Raw genomic sequence first — 18,203 nt, 5'->3', positions numbered from 1 at the left:
GTTGCGCCGGTGTTTGTGCATCTGCCGGCTGCTGCCACCTAGAAGACATCCGGCATACTATCGTAAACAGGCATGCCAACTTACAGCTCACTGCCGCCATATGCGGATTTTTATTTCTACTTTTATGGTTTTCGTTTGACTCCCCCTCGTACTTCAAGTATTCCCCCCAAAAGTTTACAAAGACATCTCACTGGATTTAAAAGCTATTTTGTCGATCCATTAAATAAGGCAGGTATTTACCACGTCCATTGCGAATATATAATTCCTCATACAATGGCCAAACTAAACGTAATATTAACACGCGTGTGAAGGAACATGTTAGACAATCAAAAAAAAAAGTCACAAGAAGATGGCATGTCGGGTTTAGCGCTTCATCTAAAACAACATTCACATAATATAAAACAGGTTAAGGTAATAGGTTCAGCAAAATCAAAAAAACAACGGGAAATTAAAGAAACGTTCCTTATTCATAAATACAAACCTGCATTGAACCTTGATACTGGCAACATTGATCGAACTTGGGTACCTACCTTTGATGCATACTTTGGAGTGGCCTAACATAGACACCACGTTCTTTTTTATTCAGTTCATTCTTTTTTCATTCTGCTCTATTCATCTCAGGATCTTTTTTGTACGTTACTTTTATATAGTGGTATGTATTCCTGATTTTACTCCTTTTTTTCTCCTTTCCGTATTAATCCTTTTTACCTTGCCACTGAGGAAGGAACCAGCTGAGAGTTTCGAAACGTCAAAACCTTTAAATTTTTCAAGGGAGGATTCATTGGTAAGTAGCCAATTTTTTGTTAATAAAATTTTATATCTAACTTGGGTATGAGCTAACTAAATCTTCTTTCATATTCTAGTAAATTTGATGTTTATATTACTATGCGAGACAATTTTAAGTAAGTACCTTTATGAAAAGGACATATACTTTTCGTAACAATTTTATTGTTACATGAAAGCCTGCACTTTAATCTACTTTCCTACATAGTTTTCGCCAATATCAAAGCACTTATCGTACAATTTTTTTAATACTATCCTCATAGAACTCTGCCTTTTAATTTGACAATTATTGCAACACGGCCGTTTCGATCTGATCATCGTCGTCGTGGAGCTGACTACCGAGATCCTTCTTCAAATGCACGAACATGTGGTAGTCACTGGGCGATAGGTCGGAAGTATATGGAGTGATCAAGTTGTTCCCAGCCAAATGATGCGATGAAATTTTGAGTTGCCGCGTGTAGACGAGCATTGTAATGAAGTAAAACGATCCCCTTACTCAGCATGCTACGACTTTCGGTTTGGATTGCACTTCGCAGTTTTTTGTAAGATCTCACAATACGTCGTAGAATTTGTTATGAGCAGGAGGCCAAAATTCACCCAAAACACCCTTTTCCTGTCCTAAAACACAATATACATGATTTTCCGGGTTGAAATTGTTTGCTTGAACTTCACTTTCTTGTGTGATGTTAAATGCTGTCATTACATGGATTATTCCCTCGATTCCAGTGAAATGTATTTTATCCATGTTTTGTCGCCTGGGACAATTTTGCTTATGAAAGTCACCTTCCTCGCTGTATGTTCAAGGAAATTAAGGCACTGGCTAAACGTTTGATTTTGTGCATCTCAATTAACATTTTCGGTAATTAGCATGAACACAACTTTCGATAATTTAAGGATTGAGTCACAATTTCATAGAGAACACTTCCTGAAACTTGAAGAAATTTATCGGATAAAGACGAAATCGTAAAGCTTCTATTCTCTTTCACTTTTTCTGCACCAAGTTTTCAGTGATGACAGAAGGTCACCCACTTCGTTCATCATGAACATTCGTGAGAACATATTTAAAAGCTCTAATCAATTTCTGTACCATCCCATCGCTCATGTTTTCTTCATACACTTCACTAATCTGGCGATGAATTTAAGCCGCTTTCACACCTTGAGCACTAAGTTAAAAAAAAAAAAAAAAAAAAAAAAAAAAAAAAAGTCGCGTAGGCGGATTCTCAATCGACATAGGCATTTTAACTACTCATAAACAAACGTAAACACAGTCGAATGTTTTCGTCATATTGTCAGAGGCTTTTCAACAGATGTAAGTACACAGCGCGCATGCGTGGGATGCCGAACACAGCGCTGTATGGGCCGAACTTCGAAACGATACTTACTTAAAAACACGCCTCGTATGCAATTCACTTCATACGTGTGTCAAAAGATCGACATCAAACTAGTGCCATATATTTGGAATATTATTATATGAAATTGGAATGAGGTAAGTTTAAATCGGTCATTGTTAAAAAGGTATATGCTTCATTGTATTTAAATCACATATACAGGGTATAACGGGAGGTACTGCAAATATTGCGGTAGGTGATTACTACCACCTGCGTTTCAGCACATACCACCGGACATTCGCCAAAACATGTACTTTCATTAATGGTACTACTAGTAACAAATCGGTGAATACGTACGTGGTGTTTTTCGTTGTTACTCGTTTTCCCCAATTTACTCGAAAACTAGGCGTTACGCGATATATGTTCATATTCTGGCCCAAAGTATATTTTGGATAGTTATTTTATTTTATTTTCATTTAAATTAATTAAAATTGTTTTGTTAAAATTCAAAACTTACACATTGTTTCAAATTAATAAAATAAAATTAAAAATGCTGCAAACAAACGGAAACATTACAAAAGCACATTGCGTTGTGTTTATGTTTATTTATGTAATAATTAAATAACTTTAAAAACACAATTTGGCAAATGTTGTAATTGTTGTAATAAAAAAAGAAAAATTATTACTTGAAAATATTGGAAAAACTTAATGTCAAAAAAGATTGTAAAATTTTGTTAACATCTACATAATTTTTGGGTATGTCAAAACTGTCGGCATTGCAAACACAGGCATTCTGGGGATTTCAATCATTAAAAAACAATGAAAAAACTAAGAGGTTTCATCAACTAAATGAAACAACACAAAAATAACAAAAAAATAATGCGGCAAATTTCAACAACTGAAAAAGAAAAGGAAAAACTCAAAATAGTAAAAGCCAATAGTTAAAAAAAAAAGTTAGCAATTAGTAGCGGAGAGAGAGCTAGACCCAACTTCAAACTTATATAATCAACAATCATCAAATATTCTCTGAAATCCAAATAACAGCAAATACTTCCATATGGCAAACAAGGTCTCTGGGTATCGTCATTACTAAAGTAAAACAAACGCTAATCCATAAAGCAGCTAAAAAGTGGACGGAAAATAAAATCATCATCACCAAAACGCACAACAATCAAGCAGGCATATGTTCCCTTCCTAAAATTGTTACCAATAATACAATAATCAAAAATACCATTAATGTAATCTAACAAAGTTTAACTTACTCAATAATTACACTCAATCATTACACTATACACAAATCTTTAAATTAAAAATACATAAAAGTTGTTATAATAAATTAAAATTATTACTTCTCTTTATTAACCTCTCGCATAACATGCAAAAATCAATCATTTCCCGTCCATTTCAAATAGTGGACGGAAGGAAGCTTTCTTGTATCAACAAACATTTTCATCCCCTTATTTAGACACGACACAAAAGTTCACATGGTGGAGATACTTTAGGTTCAATTCTTCAATTCTTATGAACTTTTTTCTTGTTCTAGTCACGTACAATCACCTACCGCAATATTTGCATTACCTTCTGTTACACGCTATGTATCCCCTTTTAACAATGACCAATTCATAGCTTTAGTTGACCTTAGTATATCAAAGGTGAAATTTTAACTTGTGAAAGTGAAAAGTGACTCAACAATAAAAATCAGGAAATAACAAAGACAATTTTTGAAATTTAAGAAAATTGTACTTTTATTTCTGTAGATTTTTGAAAATAAATCTTTCTAATTTCTTTTAATTTTTACTTGTGCCATTATTACTATCATTGAATAATTTACTCACTTATAATTTTGATTTATACTTTATCCGAGTAACTCTTTGCGACCTCCGTACTTGGATGTAAAGCAAATTATCCGAAATACAAGAATTAGTTGGGTTAATTGGATTGGTTGTCAAGACAGGTGAATGATTACAGCTATCTCAAGACAAACAAATTCGATCTTCGAGAATTTATATTAAACAAACAGCGCATTAGAAAGTTCACTTCTTGCGATCCTCTAATAATCAATATACCATTTATAGATTGTCATTCAAATAACAGGTTGATCTACCAGGCTATTATTTAAAACTCTATAATGGAACAAAATCTATATCTACATTTAAAAAATGTATTTCTACTGACCTACTTATTAATAGATCTTCGAAACCATTGAACATATTAACTTGAAACCGACAACGTTCTCGTTAAATCCTAGACTGCGAACAAGACCGATTTTTATGGAATTCGATCCATAAGACAAAATAAAGAATTAAAAGGTTTCTCTTCTTTCGTCCGATTTTCAATGGTGTATGGGCATTTCTGATACACAGAATTCCAATATATCATGCACTTTTAATAAATTTTAATATGGATGATACAGAGAGGAGGCGAAAAATATAGAACATCACGATGACACATGGATTTACTAATAAATTGATAAAGGAAATCTTACATGTTTATAACAAGGTTATAAGTCTTGCAATATTCTGGTGTATCTATTACAGTACAATGAAAGCAGATTAAGATTAAAAGAATAGTTCTTCGCGTTTGACTGTCCACAGCCACCTTTCCGCCAATTCCTTGATTCCACATCGATACGAAAGAAACAAAGAAGTCAGTTACAGCTGTTCCCACCCCCTGCTGGCTGGTGAAGCATGAGATTTCAAGCAATGCCACATGGACCGAAACAAGTAGTAATCCAAATGGACAACGTCAACACTATGTGCCGGATGTTGCATCAATTCGATGTAATCAAGATCTTGATTTTTTTTTTTTTTTTTTTTTCGTTTTACGACCTGAGTGTGGTTTTACAATATCCTGTTGCAGCAGGATACGCTTTCGGTTTTACCAATACAGGATATTTTTGACTTAGGCAGCATACACCCGCTCCAACTATTCGGAATAGAAGTCAGCATTGATGGTACGATCGTTAGGAACGAATTCAAAGTGAACAAAGCCCTCGTAGTTTCACTACACACAGAGCATGACTTTATACTCGAAACAGCCCTGTTTGACGACCGGTTCTGGAATTTGGCCTTTGCTAAACCGCTGTTTTTGCACATTCGGACTTCGGATAAACATCCACTTTTCCCCCAATGTAACAACCAGTTTCAGGGAACGCACAACACGCGGATTTCGCAGCAGCTCATGTGGAACAATGTTGTAGCTTCTGGTGATTTTACCGAGTTCATGAAGATGACGTACTACAGTGTACTGAGACATGTCGAGTTAGTTTGACAATTGTCGTATGCCAGTGGATGGATTTTCCTCAATGGCATGTTGTTTGAGCTCAGAATCTGTTACCCTCCGTTGGGCCGATCTTGGCTGATCTTCGATATTTTTACAACCTACACGATATTTCTTGAACCAACGAGTTGCTGTGTTGTGGTTCACTGCATCTCCCCCTCTTGCATGACAAATGTTTTGGGTTGCTGCCGAGAGTTATGTCCGAGTTTAAACTCATACAGTAACAAGTCACGTATCAGAAGTTGTTGAACAGTCGTCGTCGACTGCCACAAAAACAGAATGAAGATCCGCTTGCCACACTACCTCTTGGGCCAGTTCGACTTCGTACTTCGTCAATCCCGACGTATACACGCACCTACTGTTTGCGTTGTGGAAATATTACAAGACTTACGACAGTGATGAAAATTTTCCGTTTCACCGGAAGATTTTTCCATTTTGTGCAAAGTTGTTTCACGTGTTTTTACATCGTTGCTGTACCGTCAACTTTTTTTTGTAATAGAAGTCCCATGAAGAAAGAGTTACATAAAGTTAACAAATAATCTTTTCTGGAAAAATATTTTCGAGAAAATTAATGTACATTTCCCATAGAATTTATTTTTGATCACAGAAAATTGCCATATCGATGTTTTAGCAGTTTCATACGCGTAATACAATGTTTTTCAATAACTATACTACCTTCCTACATTTACATACTGTAGTTCCGTCTCATATAAATAAGTAGAACTAATATAAAGTATCTACTGTAAGCTTTTCATTATCTAAAATTCCATAGTTTAACTAAAATAATTTAATAAAATAAATACTGAAAACTTAAGAAAGTAAAGATTTATTCATGTATTCATTCAGAAAAGGAAGTAAAATATAACTAAGTTGTTCATCCATTTTTTTTAAAAAAAAAAAGTATAAAAGGAAAGTACGAAACCACAAGCAGCAATAAGTCTCTTCATTTTAATTAATAAATTAAAAAGATGTCTCTTGCTCTTTGATTATAATTATTATAATTTTTATGAATAATAACTATATAATTTCAATACAAAGTTTTTACTGGTAATTTTATTAAACTAGAATTTATAATAATGACCAAAAAAAAGAAAAATAAAATAAAATAAATAAATAAATAAAACTTTTTATTCCAATGTTAGAAATTTCTGGGGGCAGACGCCCTTTACCTTTCTCGGTACGTTATAGTTTGTATTGTCATAGAGAAATAGATATAGGAATAGATAAAATGATCTTTTTATTAGGAACTTTTATGTAGTTTTCCATTAAATAAAAAAAAAAACTTTTATTTGTATATGTATTTTCCCTGTACTTTACACACACACCCACACACAGAAACACTATGTAAATTTTTCATTACCAAATACGAAATAATATTTGAAGATTTTTCAGTTATGATTAGAAAATTATAATTTGCTGTTATTTATTATTTCTATACGTGCGTTGAACCTATTTTATATCTTTATGTGAAGCTAATACTTGGTCGTGGGTATTCTTTTAGAAAGGAATATTTTTCGGAAAAATATAGTGGGGAAATTTCCAGCTCACATCATTACTTAAAACTCAATCTTGTTATTATTATTATTATTTACAGTAGCTTCATCACAAGATAGATTTACGAAATGTTGCCATATATTTTATTTTATTTTTATTTTTTAACTCATGTGATTCGCGATGTCGAAATACAAAATATTTATAACAAAATTTATAGTCACTGCTGATTATAAAATGGCTGATAAATTGACAACGAGAAAGGAAAAAGGACCGCATGGCTATTCATAATATAAGGTTTTTCAGAAAAAACAGTGATGCAGCTTTAAATGTAGAAAATGTCTGAGAATATGGTAAATATTGGAGTGTGTTTTGTTATATATATATATATATATATATATATATATATATATATATATATATATATATATATATATATATATATATATATATATATATATATATATAATCTTAAGAGGTATACCCTCATAATTTAACTTATAAATTAGATCGATATAAATTATATCTATTCACATACTATTATGCAGATATAATTGCAAATATATCAAAGTAATTAAGTATATTGCAAATATATCAAAGTAATTAAGTATATTTTTTATATATTAATGTAGAGAGGACTCGATTTATTGCGACCTACATTAGCCTGGGGACCAGAATCGTCTCGACAGGAACGTATGAATGAACAGGCAAATAAAACTGATGGTGTATCCCACACATACGAGAATAAAGCTTTCGATTCAGAGGTTATTACAAGGTATTAATTAAGGAAAGAACATTTTGAACTGCTTTTACTCAGTATTAATTTAAATTGAGATGGAAAAACCAAAGACAATTTTTATACAGACACACCACATGGTTCACATCTCTTTTTAAATGTAAAATCAATTGATCTTTTGGATCTGTATTTTTGTGTGCATGTGTAGTTTTTTTTTTTTTTTTTAATGTAAAAATAATAGGTGAAGTAGAATTTAGAGATGTATGTAAACGTGCTTATATTTAATAATAATAATGTATAATGAATTTTAGCTGGTGTTGAGAATAGTGAAAAATAATTATGCTCACATTGACATCTTAGTTCATTGCTTGTTCTTAGTAGGGTTTTTATACATAAACATAACACATCTATTTTATGTATTTTTTAAATTCATGTTCACATTTAAGATTAAAAATAAGAACGCTTTAGAAAGTATACAGAAAATATCTATTTAGAATCGTAGTTATTTAGAAGTATTAATCATTGCCTGCAAATATGAACTATTCATTTTATGCAACAAAAATAGTTTTAGTCTAATGTTCATTGAATTTTACAACATATTTCATTTTTTACAATATTTCAAATAATTGAAGTACAACATTAGAATCTTCTATTACATATGTTTCTGAGAAAATATAATGCTCTAACAGTCAATTTTAAGATTGTCTTCACAACCTTATAGTCAAAAGCAAACTTTACTAGAAAGAGTGACACTTTTATTTATATAGTCTTCAATTAGCCCTTAAGATCATCTACAGTATTATTTTCAGGGACAATGAAATATTTAGAGAGAAGCAATTGAATTGTCTTCACTACAGGTTTGCTTCTTCATCAAGCAGTGTCATCAAAACCTCGTAACGTCATAATTAGGCATAAAGTGTTACGACATTAAAAGCCGTAGTCACCTGAACAAGTATTAGACTAGCAAAATTTACGTAACTGAATAAATAACTATTTGGAACAGTATATTCTATAATAATATGAGCAATACTATTCCAGTCCAAACCTTTGTATTTCTAAAAAGTGCACAATTAGCTCTACACTTTCCATTTTTTTTTATTCACTTATAACTCATTTTAAATATGAGACGCTTCGGATTGTAAGGCTTGTTTCCTGAAAGTGCACTCTCAACAGTCAAAATAATCGTTCATTTATTTCGAAACTGTCTTTTCTAAGGGAAAGAAAAATACCTTCCCCAATAGGCACAACAACATATAGAACAGTTTGATACTACTACTAAAACGTCTTAAAATATGTAATTTCCGAGCGTCCAGATTGCACAAAAATCAATGTAGTCACCGGAACACCTCATGTTGAAGGATACCTGTAGTCAAAAGGCAAGTTGAAAAGGAATTCTAACTGGAAATTAAAAATACTATATAATTTTTTTTTTTTCAAAATTTATAGTTCTTTTTCGTGATTGATAAATAAACTTCTTTGATTCTTTATTCGTTCGATCATATGAGATCATGTGTCTTCTAAATATATTATATATATTTATAATTTTTGATGTGACCACTGACATCACCAATCTTATATATGCAACGAAAGTACACTGTCACAGTCACCGACTCCGCATTTCCTTGTTAATTTTAAACATTGTAACATAGACAAAAAATATTAAAATAATAGGGAGATAAAGAAGGTATCTTGAGTAAGCACTATAAAATTTTATTACGATATTATCAAATCTCCGCTGGAGCATTTTACGGATAACTGGAAAGTAATGTCCACATTACTACGTAGAATTGTACAAGATTTTTGTTGATAGACTTAATTGTTTCCCTTGCTCGAAATGGACGAAAATGACTTAAATTGCTTTGTTATTAAATAAAACATAAGGTTAAAATAATAATAAAAAATAATCGCAACCCAAACATAAGATTAAAATAAAACACCCATCATAGTCTACCCATTAGAAATTATTCGAACACACTACATACATATTCTTAACATTGTATTTTACATTACAATCTGTATTCTAACTCAGTTTTACTCTTTTGAAAAAGGACCAGAGTTTCATTCCTAATATCATACGCAAATTTAAGAAAGAATGAGTACACTCATTTTTCAATTTTGTCAAGTCACTTAACCTTTTATATATCGTATTTGTTTGCTTCCAACTTGATTTGTTATACAATTAATAATACAAAGAAAGAAAATGAAATGAAATCTTTAAGTTTTACGTCCCACGGTTATGCCGACTAGGCGAAAGGAGAGTAATGAATGAAATGGTGGAATGAAGAAAGTGGGAGGAAACGGGAGAATTCCGAGGAAACCCACACACACGGCTAATCACAAATAAATTGCGTTGTGGTCTTGAATAGTAAGGATTGACTATTGTAATACTGAAGTATTAAATAAAGTTAGATAAAAAAATATTTTATTTTTCAGTATTTCGTAAACTGTAAAAATATGTTGTGGAATTTGATGATTACACTTAGTGATCTCGAATAAAATTTCCGCCATTTTGTTTTAAAGACTACAATACAAAACTTAAGGCAAAATTTAAGTTCGGGCAATATATAATTCTAGAATTTAGAGGAAAATGATCACGTAATAACACGATCATAATGATATAGTAACAGAGAAAATGGCTTATTCGAAACTCGTACAATTCTAAATGGTAATGTCCTGTAACTTTTAGAAAGCTACATTCTAAACTTATTTTTTTTACTTTTTCGTTCGTTTTAATAATTGAACAAATCTTATATATATATATATATATATATATATATATATATATATATATATATATATATATATATATATATATATATATATATATATATATATATATTCCTGGTTTGTTTTGTTTGAGAGGTCGATTATTATATGTCGTAATTGGTGGGTATTTTTCAATTTATTTGTAAATTTCTTGTAAAATGTGTAGTCCTATGTTTCTTAAGTGTTTTACTCTAGCCCACCAGTTTCCACATTATTATTTATTGTAGTTTCAAATACTATTAAGTAGGTTCTGAGCTATGAATTCAGAGGAAGAGGTACTTTGCTTAAAAATTACGTATCTTCTGGAAGTCAAAGTTAGATCAAAATTTCTAATCTTAATCGTCTATAGATCAAATGTTACTGTTAAGTAAAATTCTTTTTTAATATATGTGTTATAGATGTGTTAGAATAAGTATGTTAGATGTTCTTATTGAGAAACATATAGGGTAAATTTATGATGTCATATTGACATAAGTTTCTCAACAATAAGGAATTTCTCTAAAAATTTGAACACATTTTTTTTACTAGTTTTAAATGTTACATGAAATTACGCATCAAAACTTCAACGGTGTTCATTCTTTACCCATTCTATTTTTCTTACATGGAAAGCTTGCCCTATATAAAACTTACCTTCTATAGGGCATATTTACAGTATTTACTTATATACTTTAATAGTATTTACTTAATAGTATTTACTTAGAAGGTATAGTATTTACTTAGAAGGTATAGTATTTACTTCTATACATTCTAAGTAAATACTATTTAAAATGACAAAGGTTAATTGAAAAGAACTTGAAAATACATTGTTTAGAATGTGTAAAATAATAGCAAGAAATGTAACGCAATCAAAGGGTACTACTCACTGCAGAAAATCTAAGTGTTATTCTAGGAAGAGCTTTCGGAAAACTATTCTATTTTCACCCTAAACACAGTTCGAGGAGGATTTAAAAACATAGAGAAGAAATGTAAGTAAGTAAAAACATGGTTAAAGGATTTAAAAAATGTGAAACACAAATCATCTTGTTGGAAATGAACTAATATTAATGGCCACTCACATGTCACTATTTACTGTTAGTCACAGTTTTTATTATTATTATTATTATTATTATTATTATTACCTTCCAGACGGTGAAAATAAGTACTAAAAAGACTGCTCCAAATCACTTTGTCTCTTTTATCTAAATTGAATGTAGATTTCTCTTTATGATTCTTTAATTTTTCGTTCAGTTGTTGTTTTTGCTTTCCCTACCAAATAATACTTTAGTTTTCTGCGGTGTGCCTTACTAGCCTTTTGCTAATATTTTTTGCTAAATATTATCATGGCTAGCAATACTGTGATGTGTAAAATATTATTTTGTTGAAATAAATTGTGTAACATTGGTAAGGGATTAGTGATGCATGTGACATTGGTAAGGGGTTAATGATGCATACAATGAAACTCAAAGATTTAAGTATTATTTTTTTAAATTTCTATTTCTTGTAACTATTACAACCCGATCTAGTAGATAAATATTTGATTTTAAATAGTAATTTCGGTTTAATTCGTAGGAGTTTTAAAGAACTAAGAGAATTTTATTTTAAAAGTACAACATAACTTCTTAATTTGTTATATCCCAATCCCCAAATTGAAACACTACTGTTATTTATCACTATAAAATATGGATAAATAAATTGATTTATAATTTGTAAATTTGACTAATTAGAAATATAAAAGAAGCATTTCCTGCCAATGAGAAAATTACTGACTCAGGTGTTGGGAAACCTCAGGAGAGGTCAATGAACTTCCCTCCTTCCTATCCTAAAATAACACATTGAGTGCCTCTAATTTCTCACATCTATTTTGTTTTTAATAGAACATAATGTCGTGTAATTTTATGCTCTAAGTAGTCTTGAAGAAGTAGTAACTGCCAACAGATTATTTTCATAAAAGAAGGTATAATTTTATATTCAAATAAGAAAGATAATTACTGAACTGTGAATTAGGTATTAGGTATTACAGAATTAGGTATTACTGAACTGTGAATAATATTTAAAAGTATTTCTGAAATGTGTAGTGGTTGTTCTTAAATTTGTCAAAAAAAAAAAAAAAAAAAAAACTAGTAGTTTGTATTGTAATAAATTTATTTTAATTGTTCTGTACATAATTATGTATAAAGTTATTTAGTTAATAGTAACTTCTGTCTTTCATTCACTATTTACTATAATCGTGTGTAGGTTGATGTTTAAAATTCCGGCAGCCTCTGGACTTGAGGAGTACTGGATTTTCGAAAATGACACATTGTGAATCATTATAAAATATGGTTGTCCAAAAGGTACTGAGTTTTGAGGTCAAAATTGAGAATGCGTTTATTGTGATTTGAAAAGAATATTATTAAACCACATATACATGGCCTTCTGCAATTTTTTGGCAACACTATAGTTCCATCGCTATAGAACTTTCTGGTCAAAAAATTTACACGAGGTTTTCAAAGGTCTCTTTTGAAACTAACTAAAAATCAATGAAGGAGTTCTGCAGAGACCGAAACAGATAATAGTATGACGGTGTCAGGTTTGAGCTATACGGTGGATGCATTAAAGCATTTCACAACTTCTGGCAGATCGTTAAAAATGTATGCAGTCTAGTGGTATATGACACCTTTCCTGTTGACCAGTTCCAGCCTTTTTTTTTTCTTTTTTTTTAATGGTAGGTGCATTCAAGCTAATTGCTGACAGTACAGATCCGAGTCTATCATTCTGTCCGGCGACAGCAGCTTATAATGCACGATGGCCTTCCAATCCTAACAAATCCACAGCATAATCTTGATGGGCTTCAGTGTGGGTTTTCCCACTTCGACCACGATATTTTTCACGCATTGTTGTTGTAAAGTATCCGGTTTTCATCACTAGTGAGCAACAACTTTAGAAATGGCTCGAATTCATTACGTTCCAGTAGAATTTCGCAGATGGAAATTCGATCGAGTAAACGGTTTTTGGATCAGATCATGTGGCACCCAGACGTACTTTTTTTTTTTTTTAAAAAAAAAAAAAGCTTTTTACAAATTATTTAACACTGTTTGGCAATGGATGTTTAGGTCATTGGCTATATCATGACTACTAACATAGTTGTCTTACTCGAAGTTTTCCAGAATATTATCTTTTTAGTGATTCTAATACTGCGAGAAATATCCTGATCAACGATATATCAGTACGAAAGCGAACCATCTTTTGACTGTTTCTTTCGATAATGTATCTTGCCACAAACAGTATAAATTTCTTTATGGGGCTGTGCAGCATTTGCACCTTTATCGAAATAAAGTTGCAAAATGTAGCACAGTTTTGCAGAAAGTTCACCAATCTTCATGACGCAATGCCATGCGTATGATTACAAGAATTCCAACACGTTTTATACATCTAATGGCTTCAGCTGTCAACTGTTAAGTGATGATAGGCCTGATCTGCAGCGACTCATATATCCTGAGATTTAGAATGCTAACGCTATCTCGTGCACAAAAGGGTAAGTAATTTTAAGATAATCCTTTAAAGTAAGAAAAATAAGTGACAAAATGATAAAGAATGAGCAGAAATGCCCGTTAGCGGATGCATGCAAGACCCCCAAATAATTATCAACCACATCACCATCAAAAAATAAACACCACCTCCAAAAGACACTGGCGAACCATCAAGTTAATTTGGAAATACTCTCGGAAACCGAAACCGACAATGATATATATTTTTAAGTAGTAGTGTAAAAATTCAACTCAAAATTGTATATATTTAAACATAACTGCGATTCAACGTTAACTAATTAAACTCATTTGAAGAAAGAAAAATAAGTCACGTGGTATTGATCATAGTTAAAGGATGATCTATACGAGCCATACCTTCTAAATATGAAGTTTTTTTTTAACGTTTTCAGCCATATTGAGAACTGTTTCATAAGACAACATACAATATAATTGATTCTCTTTGTATTACTTGAAGGGTGGTTCTATGTCAGAGTTCTTAACTTTTTTTATAATAATAAATCATGATTATGCTAATAAATATTTAATCTTAGACATCAAAATCAAAATATTTAATAACTTCATTTTTATATCAATGTAGAAAAAAAAATTTGTATTTCATGCTAATGCAGAAATTCCTAGCTAGAGTTTCTCTGAAAGTATCATATGAAAGATTGTAACATATTTCTTTTTTTTTTCTTTCTTTATTTCTTTGTTTTTAACATGGCAACAGTTTTTCGATATTTGGCTAATAATAATAATAAAGAGGACGAAGAACAAGAACAATGATTGTGACGAAAGTTGAAAGTGATGAATAAGGAGATCTCGAGTTTACTACGGAAATAGCACTTCCGTATCCTTCGGAAATCAGTCAACTTAATTCTAAGTGACAGTATTTAAAAAAAAAAATCAGTATTTTACTTTCAAAAGGAAAAAACTAAATCAATATTTTTAGGTTTTTTGAGGGAAATTTCTCACCAATTTTAAAAATATTTCCCATTTTTTGTTAAAATTTCCCTAACGTTTAGCACCTATTTCATGATAGTAGTTTTACTTGAATGTTCTTGCTAGGAAGAGAGCATTGAATTTCAGCAGGAGAATGGTTTATGACCTTAAGTGATCTCTGTAATTTGCCTCCTACCTCAATATTGCTATCCTTCTTCAGAATACTGAGAGAACAACTAAAACACGGCGATGTGTTCTACCAAGACCTTACATAGGAAGACTTCAAAGGTAACCGACCAGAATTTAGGTTTTCTGCTTGTTCTCAATAATGGGACCACAAAATTCGACCTGTAAGTCAACCTGACTATTTCCCTGAATTTCAATATTTTGCTTTAAACTTTTCGAAAGCAGCATTTCAACTGCAGATATCTTCTTTAAACTACTGCTTACTTTAGTTTATAAAAATAATAATTGTATTACTTTAATTATATATTTTATAAGAAGTTTTCTGACACCTCTTTGATAATGGAAACATGAAGAGTGGCAAAAAAAAAAAAAAAAAAAAAAAAAAAAAAAGACAGTTGCACTAATGAAAGAATAAATACAATAAATTCTACTTGAGCGAGTAATACCTACTGCTAATGGAAGTGCGATCGATGTTAAGAATTTAGAGATGAAACGCATGCTAATCAAGAAAGAAAATCTGAATGACATTAATGAACCTGAAAGAACATCGATCTCAGAAGAACCTGAATTTCAAGATAACTGCTTACGCTTAGATGACTCAGAAGAAGATGAACTTGCTGAAACAGCTATCATTGACTTAAAGGATGTTGGTGAATGGCTGACCGCAATTGGATCGCTTGGATGCCAAATGCTGTAAATCTAAAATTTAAATTTTCCAAGAGAGAACTTCAAAATCTTATGTAAATTACATGAAAAGAATATTATTCACCATCACCATTAGACAAGAAGCTTCATAATTATATATTTGGTTGCAACTTACAAAATAAAGAAGATTTTTTAAATTAGATATTTAACTTCAAAGTTCTCTCCTGAATAAAAATCATATTTATGAGTTACAACATTTGACAACCAAAAATCCAATTAACGAATACCTTAGGATGCTATTTGTTCGTCAAGGCTCTAGTATAGTTCAACATGTGGATTGCGGTTTCACTTATGTTACTTGTCTAGAAGATTGAACCAAAGGAAAATGAGGCAATTGACTCGTGATTCCTTTCACCGTAGATTCTGCGTTCATGGATCGTTTACGCTCATCAAGAAGAAAGCAATGTTCTGCTTTTGCTGCAAATTACCACACCTAAGTGCCACCAAATCTGAGTCCAGTGCAGCGCATCTCGACAATTTTGAGTGCTGGAAAACTTTGGAAATCCAAATCAACCAAAGAAAGGTAATCGATAATGAAGGTCGTTGCAATAGAAGAGAGTAACTAGCTGGATATTCTTACGCCAATGTTCGACTTAACTAGAGTACTGCCCAAAGCGTATAACGGTAACCAACTAGCTGGAGAGTCTGGAAGATATGATCCAGTCATGCGTCAGTACCTTATAAAGGTCAAGATGGATAAGAAGATGACAGTTTTCTATTTGTCACCGGACACATTCAGAATAAATTTACGAGTAAATAAATATTATTAATAAGTATTATTAATAAGTATTATATAAGGAAGCAAAGTATTTATCCATCATTTTTGATGGTATGTCCGACTTTTTCCCACAAAGACCATATTAATAAAATTTTACAGTATATGAAAATGCATGGCACAAAAGTGGAAATTATGGAATATCTCATCCATTTTATTGAAATAGAGGGGGAAGGGGGAGAATGCAGACAATCTGACGACATTGATTTTGGACAACATCAAGAAAGATGAATTGGACATTCAAAATTGAGGAGTTCTATGTAATAGGGGTTCATACCGACATAGGCCTTTTTTTTAATATGGAGATTGCAGTTTTAAATTCTTTGGTACCTGCAAAATTTCATTGCGATATCGTAAGTCTCGATGTTGCTACAGTGAAGGAATAGAGGTCGTCGTGAGACGAAAGCGAGTATTTGCTATCGTTATGTTGGTAGGGTAGTAGTTTGAACAGCGTTGAATACGTAGCAGTGTGCTAGCACGAGTTCGAATATAGTCCGAAGAAACAGAAGAGAGAGTCAAAAAAGCGATCGTAATGCAAAGGGAAAAAAAAAAAAAACTCAAGTTAGAGCTATATAACAGGTAGTGGCAAAGATATTTCCGAAAAGCAATTTGCATTAGTGTACAGGTGCTGTAAAAGAACTTAAATACTATGAAACAAGAAGAGCTGTTTGCTCAATTTTACGGAAGTAGTTCAAAGGAACAAAAGCTGCCCTGCTTTCATGCCTACTACAGAGTAGACGTACTCAGAAGAAGAACGAGATATACGGAGTTTGTTCCATTTTCTGGACCCAAATGCTGTTGCTTTGTACGAGGAAGTATCCGTCAAGCTCAAACCGTAAACGAAGAACCAGACAATGGGATGCAGAAGATGATCTTTATGAGTATGTTTTACCAGCTCTACATAATGCTTAGACTGTTTGAGTGCCTAGGACTGTTACATGTCCAGTTTCTAGATAATGTATGGAATACTTTAATGTATTATTGTTATATATATATATATATATATATATATATATATATATATGATATTGTTCTGTTTTCTTTATACTGTATTCTTTGTTTTGTAATAATTATGTTTCTTAATTCATTTTCACAAAGTGTATCACACAACTGCTGCGATACATACACGCGAGAATCCTACAAATTCGTTCTTTCTGAAAAGGCCCTAGGTAAGCCTTTTTAAAAAACATTCATATTTATGTTATAGTGAAACAAGCTGTTAGTGTCTTTGTATTTTGTAGAAGAAAAAGAATAAATCCATGTTTCTCTTGTAGGGTTCATATGTATAAACGTTAAATGAAAAATATATCTATGCTCTAAATGTTTACGCGCAATTTTCTCAAAACATGGTTTCCCGTTATGGACCCTTATTACATAGAACTCCTGGTGTACACGCTGCCAGATAATTCGAAAATTTTAATTTTTAAGGTATGTAATTCGAAACTTCATTGAAAGGATCATGGAAAAATAAACAACTTTTATATTAAGAAGTATTTCGTGTAGGGCAACTTCGTTTTCAAAATGACAACTATTTAACTGCGAGTTTTATCTGTCTGTGAAAAAATTCAGAATTCATTGCTGACAGAATTCAATGGCAATAACCATTTAACTGTGAGTCTCATTTGTCTGTGAAAGAATTCAGAATTCAATGGTTGTAACTTTGTAAACGGTGCCCCACACGAGAGATAATACCCTATAAAAAATATTTGATTTCCCATGATCCGTTC

The 18,203-nt window shown here is 31.6% G+C and overlaps 1 protein-coding gene across 2 annotated transcripts in view; it reads left to right on the top strand.

Moving 5' to 3' along the window:
- LOC145686148 (sodium- and chloride-dependent glycine transporter 2-like) overlaps positions 1–9,838 on the top strand; it is a 237,836-nt gene extending 227,998 nt beyond the window's left edge. For both annotated transcript variants that reach the window (XM_081759141.1, XM_081759140.1), the window contains exon 12: positions 7,514–9,838. In XM_081759141.1, coding sequence (XP_081615267.1) covers positions 7,514–7,663 — 150 coding nt within the window. In that variant the 3' untranslated portion in view covers positions 7,664–9,838. The remainder of the gene's footprint in view (positions 1–7,513) is intronic.
- The last annotated feature ends 8,365 nt before the right edge of the window (positions 9,839–18,203 follow it).

This window comes from Thermobia domestica, chromosome 5 (genome assembly GCF_964235325.1).
Source record: "Thermobia domestica chromosome 5, izTheDome1.hap1.1, whole genome shotgun sequence".
Taxonomy (NCBI): Eukaryota; Metazoa; Arthropoda; class Insecta; order Zygentoma; family Lepismatidae; genus Thermobia; species Thermobia domestica.
The sequence above is the reverse complement of the archived record's forward strand: the minus strand, read 5'-3'. Positions and strand labels throughout refer to the sequence as shown.